The sequence below is a fragment of the Neoarius graeffei genome, chromosome 2 (assembly GCF_027579695.1).
Source record: "Neoarius graeffei isolate fNeoGra1 chromosome 2, fNeoGra1.pri, whole genome shotgun sequence".
NCBI classification, from domain to species: domain Eukaryota; kingdom Metazoa; phylum Chordata; class Actinopteri; order Siluriformes; family Ariidae; genus Neoarius; species Neoarius graeffei.
Window position 1 is genome coordinate 100,742,452 of NC_083570.1, and position 13,575 is coordinate 100,756,026.

The window sequence follows — 13,575 nt, forward strand, 5'->3', positions numbered from 1 at the left end:
ATCTTTGTCAGCATGGGCCCTGGCAAACTCTAGGTGGGCTTTTTTGTGCCTGGGCTTTAGGAGAGGCTTCTTTCGTGGACGGCATCCATGCATGCCATTCCTCTGCAGTGTACATCGTATTGTGTCACGGGAAATAGTCACCCCAGTTTGGCTTTCTACTTCTTTAGATGACTGCAGTGAACTTGCATGCCGATTTTCTTCAACCCTTCTCATCAGAAGACGCTCCTGTCAAGGTGTTAACTTCCATGGACGACCTGGACGTCTCTGTGAGCTGGTTGCAGTTCCAGCTTTCTTAAATTTTTGTACCACTTTTGCTACAGTATTCTGACTGATAAGTAAAGCTTTGCTGATCTTCTTGTAGCCTTCACCTTTGTGGTGTAAAGAAATTATTTTCTTTGGGGAATTCTGAAGAGACAAGTTGAGCATCACTCTCCATCCAGCATCCGGTCACTAAAAGAGGTCATTGTTGAAGAACGGAAAAAGACTGATGTTGCAAAATGTCGCCAACTTGTTCATTCCATGCCTAGAAGACTTGGTGCTGTCATTAAAAATCATGGAGGCCATACAAAGTACGAGATGTAGTAGTTTTTGTTGTGGGGTGTACTCATTTTTGCACCACCCTAATTTGAGTAAAACTGAAAAAAATGTGTAATCTAAGTTATATTATTAACCTTACTTTCACGTTATAAGTTAAACAGATGTTATATTAAACTTTGTCTTGTCAACATTTTGGAAATTGTTTGTGTTCATTGGGATATTGTTTAAAATGTTACTTTTCAAAGGGGGTGTACTCATTTACGCTGAGCACTGTACGATCTCGAAAACTACCCTTCAGTCGAGTTCCCTGACATCTCGAACTATCTGGTGTTGCAGACGTCCTTCTACACCGCAAAACAGATGAAAGTGTGGAAGAGTATGGAGGCTTACAACTTTTTTTGTATGTGGCTGGGTAAAGGACCTCGCTATCAAGTCGCTGCTGAATGAATCCTGTATTGTTTTTGCCCGTGTAACTATGTTTTTTAAGCTTTTCGTTCACATCTTTACAACAAAGCGCTACAAGTTGAAGTGTAAACAAACAACAGTTGGCTTGATTTTCACTTGTGTTGGCTCTTATCTCTCAGCTAAATCATTCACAAATCATGGAGGCCATACAAAGTACGAAATGTAGTAGTTTTTGTTGTGGGTTGTACTCATTTTTGCACCACCCTCATTTGAGTAAAACTGGAAAATTGTGTAATCTAAGTTATATTAGAAGAAGAAACCTTTATTCGTCACATGCACACTTCAAGCACACTGAAATTCATCCTCTGCATTGAACCCATCTGAAGCAGTGAACACACACACACACACACACACACACACACACACACACACACACACACACACACACACACACACAGGGCAGTGGGCAGCCACACCAGAGCACCCGGGGAGCAGTTAGGGGTCAGGTACCTTGCTCAAGGGCACCTCAGTCCAAGGCCACCCCACGTCAACCTAACTGCATGTCTTTGGATTGTGGGGGAAACCGGAGCACCTGGAGGAAACCCACGCAGACACGGGGAGAACATGCAAACTCCACACAGAAAGGCCCTCGCCGGCCACTGGGTTCAAACCTGGAACCTTCTTGCTGTGAGGCAACCGTGCCACCCTATCAACCTTATTTTTACATTATAAGTTAAATAGATGTTATATTGTTTGTGTTCATTGAGTAATTGTTGAAAATGTTACTTTTCAAAGGGGGTGTACTCATTTACGCTGAGCACTGTATGACAAATCCTTCTTTCCCAGACTGTAGGGGTCGATTCCATTGCACATAGCAATCTTCTGAATATCTAAAGCCAGCAGTGGCTTCTAGATTACGAGCGTACAGTACTCTCATAAGTTATCACTAGTTGTTTGCACAATGGCCGCCATTTAGAGCACCAGCTATTTCACTTCTGGTAAAACCACTAAGAAAAATTACGTGACTGAAACCCAGCAATTGTCAAATTTCTGCTAACGAGCTGCTAATTAGGTCAACTTAACAAATTTTCAGACTTTTTACTAGAATTGTATTTCCTCTCGCAGTTCTCACCCGATTTCAGTTCTGATCGATGTTTTGGGTAGAGCTTCTTGAGGAACAAAACCTGGTCATTTGTTTGTGGATTTTCTTGTTGTAAACAATTTGTTTACAGCTTTGTTTATTTTCAGTTAAATCGTGTCTCCTCCCTCCCTCAGTTCTCAATAGATTTCAGTTCCGATTGTTTTATTTGAAAGAACTAGTCCTTCTGTACAAAACTTGGTCGTTGTATTGTCAATTTTTTTTTGCTAACAACTGAGTAATTAGGTCAACTTAACAAATTTTCTTCTGACTAGAATTGTATCTCCTCTCGCATTTATCATGCGAATTCAGTGCTGATCGATGTTTTGGGTCGATCTTCCCTTGGGGAAGAAAATGTAGTCCTTTGTTGATTTTCCTGTTGTAAACAATTTGTTGTGGAGGTTGGTCCTCTCTCACATTGTCACATTTCAGTTCTGTTTGATGTTTTGGTTGTCATGGTGGTTTTGATGGCCAGCCAGATGAGCCACTACATCCTTGATGTTCTGGTTCTAGGTACAGTGGTGGACCTTGAGGTCCAATTATTTACCTTAAATTATTTGAAATATACTCCCATGCAAAAGGTACACACTAGGGATACAAAAGCTCTGTCTGCTTCACAACCCTGTGGAACCCTGAAGAAAGGTGCTCTGAGAACGTACCTCATATTCTCATAAAGAAAGGTACTCTATATGGTTGTTCTTGAAGGTTACACCATACAATCCATATGTTCAACACACAATAATCTCTACTGTACAATAGTATTTTGATGAAAAACCCTGCTAATAGTCCTCAGTAGCAATATAGGCATGTAGAGTTTGGGTTTACTGGAGTGGTTTATCATCTTTTTTTTTTTTTTTTTACTATTTTCTCACAAAAATGGTGAAAACATGTTAGGATTTGTGGTGTGTTGCCAATGATCCTGGCAGAGGAACAGCTTTGTGTTGCTGCCTCACCAAGAAAGAGAACATCCAGTTTGCCATCTTTTGTTTACCGCAATAATGTAATCCAGAATTAAAGGTACACACAGCAATTTTGGTAAAGGTGGTTAGAAGCAAACCATCTTGAAATTCAGACTTTAAATAAGCCACCTAGACAAAAAATACGTAAATATTAGAGTAAGAGGCGGAGCTTGCTGAATTGACAGGGAATATAATTGGTAGGGGTGTGCGATATTATCAATATATCCATATATCACAATACGTTAATAGTGTTGGATATCATATTGCATGAAGAACTAGTATCGATACATCAAACATTTTATATGTCAGCTTTATATTCGCATAAAAAAGGTTTAAAATGTATTGTTTCCATGCGCGGGTCCTGAGAAAAATATATATATCTAACTTGATACAAGTTTGACCCAATAATCTTAATATAGAACTATGTTTAACTGACTGAACTAAACAAAAACAACTGCCATAGTGAAAATGGCTGTATAGCCGATGATGCTTCTTCTTCTTCTTCTTCTTCTTCTTCAGTTTTTTTGGCGATTGGCAAACAGCAAATTGGTGCATTACCACCACCAACTGGTAGGGAGTGTGGATCAACTCAGTTGAAACTCTATTTTAAGAACTAAAGTCGCGATTATTTTTACGACTGTTACCATTTACACTTTATGGCTTGCCACAAAACATTATCCAAAACGGTATGTTTACATGTGTAATCAAAAGATACAGAAAATGGGATTTTAAGAAAATCTGTATCAAAAGATACAGCAACATGTTTAAAATATTAAAATATATTACTTTCTTAACCTAATGGTGTGCGCCTACTAAATCTAAAGGCGGGAGCTACAACACAATATAAAAGATTATGAAGATATGGCAGCTAACAAGAGCGAGAATAAAATGTCAGATCTAGGCCTAATAAAACCACCAGTTTTGTTGAAAAGCAAGGGGTGGAATGAGTTCATGTTTTCAGCGGACAAACAGAAAACAGTATGTAAACACTGCCATGTTCAAATGCCTTTTCATGGTAATACAACAAATATGAAAAAGCATTTAGAACGTCACCATCTGAAACTGGCACGAGTTAACTAAATATTATGAATTATTATACATACAGGACACTTTTTCCATGGAATAAAAACATGTTCTATTCCCTTCTAGCAGGTTTCATTCATTTGGTTTGATTGTGTGCAATATTGTTAGCATATCGCTTATCCTACATGTATTATGTCACTCTAGCCAATGGAGAATGAGCGTTGAATATGGTTTACAATATTGCATGGTTGTCAAGACAACATGACATCACACATCAGTGCCCATGCAAATATCCAATGACAACACTTTTCTGCTGCGCATGCCGAGAATCATTTCTTTGCTCGCCAGGAAAGAGAAAGATGAAGCTAATCCAGTGCTACTGTTAGGATTAGCTATGCTATAATTAAGCACTAAATAAATAAACTGAAAACTGAAGCTAAAGATGCATTAAACACCTGAAAGCTCCCAAAACTTCATTAGATATTCTTCATGCATATTTATAAGAGAAAAACATACCAACGGACATCAAAAAACTGGAAAAGAGAGACATCAGAGATGTAAAACTTCAGCACTAGTGAGCGACTGTGACAATTTGAAAACAAACATGGCCGTGAGGTCCGCTTTGTTAAAAGCAGAAGATTTTGAGGGAATTTTGGCGGCCAGGTCATTCCGTTGTGTGAAGTTGTCGATGTTGATTTTAAAAGTAACTAAGTAAATTACACAGGGAACTTAATACTTAAGTCAGAGTGAAAAGTACTGTAGTGAGCGTGCAGTGTGGAAGAAGAGTCTGGAGACAGAAATCCTACTTTCTCGGTCGTTAGCCTGTGTTACTTGCTCTTGATAGCACTGGATTGACTGCACTAGCATTGGCCTTCGCTAACACTACTGATGAATGCTACACCGGCTGGAAGGTGAGTATGCTGAAATGAAGAGAGTGTATAATAATAATAATAATAATAATAATAATAATTTTAAAAATAATAATAATGGCTGGTTTTTTTCGTGGTCTATCAGATATACTCCATTCAGCTACTTGTCTTTGACTCGTTCAATATCATGCGAGCTGAATGGAATATATCTGATATATCACTCAATGCTAGCCAATATTATTTAAATATAGTTATGCTTTCATTTTAGTTTTATTACAGTTATTAGTTTTAGTTTTTTACTATATTAAAATTAAAACTCAGATTATTGTTTTTGATGATTTCTTGAATGTGTGCCAAGTGTCAAACTGGCAAATATTTTTAGGAAGAAATCTTACAGTGGTGCTTGAAAGTTTGCGAACCCTTTAGAATTTTCTAGATTTCTGCATAAATATGGTCTAAACCATCATCAGATTTTCACACAAGTCCTAAAAGTAGATAAAGAGAACCCAGTTAAACAAATGAGACAAAAATATTATACTTGGTCATTTATTTATTCAGGAAAATGATCCAATATTACATATCTGTGAGTGGCAAAAGTATGTGAACCTTTGCTTTCAGTATCTGGTGTGACCCCCTTGTGCAGCAATAAATGCAACTAAACGTTTCCGGTAACTGTTGATCAGTCCTGCACACCGGCTTGGAGGAATTTTAGCCCATTCCTCCATACAGAACAGCTTCAACTCTGGGATGTTGGTGGGTTTCCTCACATGAACTGCTCGCTTCAGGCCCTTCCACAACATTTCGATTGGATTAAGGTCAGGACTTTGACTTGGCCATTCCAAAACATTAACTTTATTCTTCTTTAACTATTCTTTGGTAGAGCAACTTGTGTGCTTAGGGTCGTTGTCTTGCCGCATGACCCACCTTCTCTTGAGATTCGGTTCATGGACAGATGTCCTGACATTTTCCTTTAGAATTCGCTGGTATAATTCAGAATTCATTGTTCCATCAATGATGGCAAGCCGTCCTGGCCCAGATGCAGCAAAACTGACCCAAACCATGATACTACCAGCACCATGTTTCACAGCTGGAATAAGGTTCTTATGCTGGAATGCAGTGTTTTTCTTTCTCCAAACATAACGCTTCTCATTTCAACCAAAAAGTTCTATTTTGGTCTCATCCATCCACAAAACATTTTTCCAAAAGCCTTCTGGCTTGTCCACGTGATCTTTAGCAAACTGCAGACGAGCAGCAATGTTCTTTTTGGAAAACAGTGGCTTTCTCCTTGCCATGCACACCATTGTTGTTCAGTGTTCTCCTGATGGTGGACTCATGAACATTAACCTTAGCCAATGTGAGAGAGGCCTTCAGTTGCTTAGAAGTTACCCTGGGGTCCTTTGTGACCTCGCCGACTATTACACGCCTTGCTCTTGGAGTGATCTTTGTTGGTCGACCACTCCTGGGGAGGGTAACAACAGTCTTGAATTTCCTCCATTTGTACACAATCTGTCTGACTGTGGATTGGTGGAGTCCAAACTCTTTAGAGATGGTTTTGTAACCTTTTCCAGCCTGATGAGCATCAACAACATTTTTTCTGAGGTCCTCAGAAATCTCCTTTGTTCGTGCCATGATACACTTCCACAAACATGTGTTGTGAAGATCAGACTTTGATAGATCCCTGTTCTTTAAATAAAACAGGGTGCCCACTCACACCTGATTGTCATCCCATTGATTGAAAACACCTGACTCTAATTTTACCTTCAAATTAACTGCTAATCCTAGAGGTTCACATACTTTTGCCACTCACAGATATGTAATATTGGATCATTTTCCTCAATAAATAAATGACCAAGTATAATATTTTGTCTCATTTGTTTAACTGGGTTCTCTTTATCTATTTTTAGGACTTGTGTGAAAATCTGATGATGTTTTAGGTCATATTTATGCAGAAATATAGAAAATTCTAAAGGGTTCACAAACTTTCAAGCACCACTGTAGCTATGGACAAACCAAACTATTTTATATTTTGTATTTATATTATAATTTATAAATAACGTTCAGTATTAAAATATTCCCAGTATTATTCTGTTCAGTATGAAATATGGATTGTATGCCATAGTTCCATGATGTATTGTTTTTCTAAATAAATAATGTGTCTGCCATTACATTTGAGTTAACAGAGTCAACTGATCATTTCTGATAGTATTGTATCGTATCGTGAACCATGTATCACTATACGTATCATATCAGAGCTTCATTACTGACACTCATCCCTAATAAGCAGGAAGTGGATACAAACTTCTGTTTTCACCGATTGGTTGGATATTATTGGTCTGCATTTTGGTTTTTAATCCTTTTCACAGAGTCAAGGGCTTCATACAGGCAGACTTTCTCCTTTGAGCTGATATTTTATCAAAATCTGGCAGAATGTGAGGAGAACTTCAGCAAAAATTGTTCTTCCAAAAATTCCATATCCCACCTTTAAAGCTAGACGGCCTTTCGATTTCATAAATTCGGTGAAATTTAGTTCCCTCTGAAATTTGGTCATTGTGATATATGTTTATTTCTGTAATATCTAAAAAAAAAGGCCAAATCTGTGGCTGGGAAGTTATTTAATTTGATGGGATTAAAGCAAATAATGTGCATGAAATCGCTTGCTTGGCACAGTCAAGCAGACAGAGGAAGTCTGTGTGTGCGCATGCGCAGGTTTACCTTTGACCGTGCACTGACAGTTCCATCATTCTGTCGCTAAATGAACAGCTGATCGCACCGAGGTGCTCGCTGACTGCTGATATTTATTAGTTTGGTCCTGCGTTTCCTTTCCTTCGTCTTTTCTTCTCGCTTTCCGTTACTGTAGTCAGTCTTTCACGTTTCATTCGCACGCTCACGTCCTCCATTTTTCTCTCCAGTTTCAAATTTGTATCCCACAATGCTTTGCATGAACGGGGAAAGCCCACCATGTCATGTATGATGTAGTATCTTGAATTGGGTCATGGTGAAGCAGGAAAAAATAGCGGAGAATTTAGGGCCATATGGCTCTAAATTCATTAATTGTTCTATTAAAAAAACTAATTAAATTGGAAATCTGTGAATTGAATTCAGTTGCTTTCGGTCCACTAAACAAAAATAATTGGGTCTCGTCTCGTCTTCTTCCGCTTTATCCAGGACCGGGTCGCAGAGGCAGCAGTCTAAGCAGGGAAGCCCAAACTTCCCTTTCCCCAGACACCTCGGCCAGCTCCTCGGGAAGAACACCGAGGCATTCCCAGGCCAGCCGAGAGACATAGTCCCTCCAGCATGTCCTGGGTCTTCCCCGGGGCCTCCTCCCGGGGGGACATGCCTGGAACACCTCCCCAGGGAGGCGTCCAGGAGGCATCCGAAAAAGATGCCCGAGCCACCTCAGCTGATTCCTCTCGATGTGGAGGAGCAGCGGCTCTACTCCGAGGTCCTCCCGAGTGACTGTGTTTCTCACCCTATCTCTAAGGGAGCGCCCAGCCACCCTGAGAAGGAAACTCATTTCGGCCGCTTGTATCCGCGATCTTGTTCTTTCGGTCATTACCCAAAGCTCATGACCATAGGTGAGAGTCGGAACGTAGATCGACCGGTAAATTGAGAGCTTCGCCTTTTGGCTCAGCTCCTTCTTCACCACGACGGACCGGTAAAGCGACCGCATCACTGCAGAGGCTGCACCGATCCGCCTGTCGATCTCGCGCTCCATCCTTCCCTCACTCGTGAACAAGATCCCGAGATATTTAAACTCCTCCACTTGAGGCAGGACTTCTCCACCAACCTATACACCAACAAATAATTGGGTGTCGGGGGAAATTCTTTTTATGATCTACACTTAAAATCTAAAAGGTAGTCTACCTTTAATTCTCTCTTCACATGCACTTCACGTTGTCTATTATTATTCATATTATTCACTTCAAAATATTAAATCACTTTAGATAAAAGCGTCTGCCAAATTAATAAATGTAAATGTATTATTTGGGGATGGTGCTGAAAACCACTGATATGTTTTGCCTTACAGCTACACGTCCTTGCTGGAACAAGAGTAGAGTTCTAAGCTCATCCACTGAAAGAGCAGAGTCAGTCCCTTCAGTTCTTCTGGATTTGCTGAGTCAGTCCCGAGGCAGTCATTAATTATTCATGTAATTACACAGACACTAGTTCGAGATGATGGGACATGCTTCTATTGTTTGAAGAAAACTTGATCTCATGGATTAGTTTCACAGATGAAATAAAGTATTTCCCTGCATTGGAGGGGAAGGCATCAAAGAAAACCAGAGTCACGTCAGCTCCCGATCCGGGGCTTTGATCTGAGGCAGGGTTCACTGACTCAGTGGTGAAGCTTGTCAGACGAGTTGAGGTTTAAAGCAGCATTATGTGAGAATTGGTATTTTGTGCTCCTGGGCTCCCCCTACAACCGCGGAGTGTAATTTACTTTTACGCCACTGTCGTAAATACAATACAAATCGCGCTTGGACAGCTGTGCACATGCCTTTGTTGACAAGCTGAAGGATATGGAACTGGCAGAAACCAAAGAACCATGTCAACTGACAAGGTAGAGTAATATTGAAGGATTTTACACATATACAGTACTGTGCAAAAGTCTTAGGCACCCTATTTTTTTCACACAAACTTTGTTATAGATTTCTATTTTATGACTTCTACGTTATCGAGTCAGTACAAAAACATTTTAGAGTCCAAACATTCGCTCATTTTCCAGCACAAAATTAAGGGCCCGTTTACACGAGGACGCTGTCGGGTAAAAACGACTAAATATTTTATCGGAAGTGCCTTTCGTCTACACGGGGACGGCGTTTCCGAGGCTGAAAAACGGAAAAAATTGAAAACGCCTTCCAGAGTGGATAAGTTAAAAACAGCCCCCGTTGCATATCCGTCTAAACTACCCAATACGCGAAACTCTGCTCGGATCTGCTCACGTCGGGTACGCGTTTACGTCATACACATGTCATATACTGTACATGCCAGCCCGGGAAGTAAGAAAGTAAGTAAAAAAGTAAGAGCATGTCTGATTACATCGATCCAACGGACCTTCAAGCTGCTCTGGCAGCTTTAATAAACGTCCAGGAGTCCTTCGAACATCTATACCGAATCTGCACATATACCGTTAATGAACAGAGGCGGGTATAGTATGCTCTTACTTTTTTACTTACTTTCTTACTTAACATAGCCAGAGTAGTCAAAGTTTTCGCGGCGCAGATGTGCAGATCAGACAAGACGGAAGACGTTGCGCATGTGTGCAGACATAGCGGAGGTCTTTCACAGCACCACCTAGCTGCCTGGCATGCACATCCAATTGAATTCCACACATTTATGCGTCACCGTATAGACGCAGATTTCCTCCTTGAAAACGGTCGTGTAGACGCGGAAAAAAGTGAGAACGAAAACGGACTTTTGCGTTTTTGTTTCAGACCGTCCCCGTGTAAAGTGGGCCTAAATGTTACAGTTGGTTTTTTTTTTGCATCTGAGCAGCATATTCCATAAGAGAGCACTTTTCAGATTAAAAAAAGAAAACATAATGAAGGCTGCTGGGTTTTGGTGCAAAATGAAGAAGCGAGTGTGACAGTCAAAGTGTCCAGAAGAACTGTGGCTGATTCTGTAAGATGGTCAGTAAAACCTACAGCTCAGTTCCTTAGAAAACTGCACTCGTTGGACCTGAGACTAAAGCAAAGGGTCGTCTCACACCCAGCATCAACTTTGTTTCATTTAGTATGGCTTACTTATTACAGTTTATAGTATTTTTTAAATGTTGAAACATTTAATTTCATTATTTCGGTATGACTGCATAGATTTATTTATTGAGATGAAGACCAACATAACGTGGAGTGGAGTGGAGTATGTGTGTAATCCAATAAAATGTTGTTGGCAATATGCTACATAAAATTTTGTCCATAATATACATTGGGTAGTGTAATTTACTGCAAACTAGCTGAGATAGGTTTGCAAAGTTGCAAGCTTTCAAGGCTTATTTGGTGTGGAGTTCAACTCCTGTCTTCGAAGAAGTGGAATGTGAGGCAACAGTGGGCACAGGCTCACCCAGGCTGCTCACAGACAGTGGAAAAACATCTGCTGAATATCAATGTCTGCTGCGAAATGCAGGGGGTATGGAGAGAAGCTGGTGTCATCTGCATGAATCCATGGTTTCAACCTGTTTTGTGTCCTCAGTGCAGGCTGCTAGTGGCGGTGTCGGGGTGTGGGGAATGTTTTCTTGCCACACTGGACAGTCGAAAATTGGAAAAAGACCAGGAGATGTTTCTATTCAAACTCAAACCGGCACCAAGAGTCATACCTTAGTCAAAGTTCCTAAGATCACATTTCATCTCTTATTCTGCTGTCTGATATGAACCTTAAGCCACACTCACAACCCACCGTAAGTGTTTTGGACACACATGGGTCGCAGGGTTTGGTAGCTCGCAGCTGTGCCACAGGGTCGCGGTGAGCCCGGGGAAAAGTTTGGGGGAGGAGTACGGGCAAAGTACTCGTCAAGTATAGGTTGCACGCCTGACTTCCTCGAGGTGTGGGAAAAATTGTGCCGTTAGCCCATGGAAAGCGTACAGTATGTCTGATGCACGTGATCAGTGTGTGTTCAGTGAGTGTGGAGTGTGTGAGACTTGCATTTTACCAGTTTCCTGTGGTATAAGTACCGGCTGCACTTGTGAAGCGTGTGTGACGCATGCGATTAGCAATCACTCATAACTTGCGTGTGACGCAAGCCAGGAGCGGGTATAAAACCAGTGTGTCTGCAGCATTCTGCATCTGTCTTTTGACTGAAGAACATTGGATATTTTGTGGGAAAAATGAAAAAATTTCCAGTTTAAAGTTTAGAAAATGGGACCCAAGAAGAAGTGAGCAAAAGTGAAGTAACCCAGCCTGAAACAACAGAGGGGGAGGAGGAGGAAGAATTTGATGATGATGGTAGCAGCACCGGCAAGCCCTGCACGGACAGGGAGAAGTATGCCTTCAAGCCGGCAGAAGGCACAGCACCCCGCCAGAGGGATTTTCACAGGTGAATACACATGCTTTAAACATTCATTTCAGTATCTGTATGCTTATGTAATTAGTATTATATATGCTCATTTTCATGTATGTTTCAGCTAACGACGTCCAGAAGTGAGGACATTGCAATCCCATCATCGCTGTCAGGCCATTGTGCCATGCTCAGTGATAAGGACAAGGACATCCCGACACCCCGTCCCACCATTCAGCAAGAGTAGGAACAGGACAGCAGCTCGGAGTCAAAGTCTGTTTCAGTGCTCAAACTGTTGGGCTATTTAGTTGGCATTTCTTACAATGTAATAAAATGCCTTATACTCATGTTTTATTATTTGACGTTTGCATGGTAAATTAACATACACTCAAATAAAAACAGCATACGGTATGAGGTGGTCTTCTTCCTTTCTACAATGCTACACACTACATGATCAGTTCCTTGGTTCCTCCCCAATATATATACCCAGAGTCTTGCCCCTCGTGTCGCGTGCGCTGCGTGCAGGTCGCGTGCGCTGTGTGCATGCCACACATAGGGGTAGAAAGCGAGATGTACTTCTGTCTTGCGGGCCACACAAATAGCAAGTGTGGAATACTTGTGTAGTACTTCTGAAGCACATCACTCGTACTATGACCGTGTGTCGCTCGTGCGTCTTACTGTCATCGCAAAAAGCCCTTACTAGCCATGCTGCTGACTTGGTTCAGGCATACAAAAGGAGAGGAGTACAGGTCTCCTACGTAGTGTATGCATTCTTGATTTGTCACAAGACCCATAGAATTTGCACGTGCAGGACCAAAAGTCTCCACAGGCAGTCTGCGACCTTCTACGGCGCTGAACACATGCAAGTGTCACGCAAGTCTCAAGCATGGTTTTGCCAAATTTTTTACCATAGACCGCCCGTAGCAGCATGTACAGCGGGTTGTGAGTGAGGCTTTAATTTAGCTTGGTGGCACTATGGTGTAGTGGTTAGCACTGTCGTCTCACAACAAGAAGGTTCTGGGTTCAAGCCCAGTGGCCGACGAGGGCCTTTCTGTGTGGAGTTTGCATGTTCTCCCTGTATCTACGTGGGTTTGCTCCGGTTTCCCCCACAGTCCAAAGACATGCAGGTTAGGTTAACTGGTGACTCTAAATTGTCCATAGGTGTGAATGTGAGTGGTTGTTTGCCTCTATGTGTCCACCCTGTGATGATCTGGTGACTTGTCCAGGGTGTACCCCGCCTCTCGCCCATAGTCAGCTGGGATAGGCTCCAGCTTGCCCGCGACCCTGCACAAGAAAAGCTGCTATGGATAATGGATGGATGGATTTAGCTCTTGTCCTGTATCATGGTGTTCCTAGTAACGTGACCGGTGAATGTGGTTGACACTAAAATATCCCATATTCACTTGGGGACAAACAAGGACACACAAATGATGTGAAGGAGAATCTTTACAGGGCATCTTGGTGCTTTTTTTTTGGCCTGTGCTAATCTTCATAACCTACCTTGGTGGTTGAAGTGAATCATTTATACATACTGTATCTGTATATTAATCAAAGCATGTCCTTATTCCCTTTAAACACTATAATTCAAGATAAAACCCTTTCAATTAAAAAAGTTGTGAAATATTTATGTTTAAAAATTATCCATATCTTTCT

General features: G+C 41.2%; 1 protein-coding gene across 1 annotated transcript in view; it reads right to left on the reverse strand.

Annotated features, from left to right (window-relative positions):
• Positions 1–10,920: 10,920 nt before the first annotated feature.
• Positions 10,921–13,575, reverse strand: part of gabra6a (gamma-aminobutyric acid type A receptor subunit alpha6a) — a 59,517-nt gene continuing 56,862 nt past the window's right edge. Inside the window, exon 10 of the mRNA XM_060903995.1 lies at positions 10,921–10,996. Within this exon, the coding sequence (XP_060759978.1) occupies positions 10,921–10,996 (76 nt within the window). The remainder of the gene's footprint in view (positions 10,997–13,575) is intronic.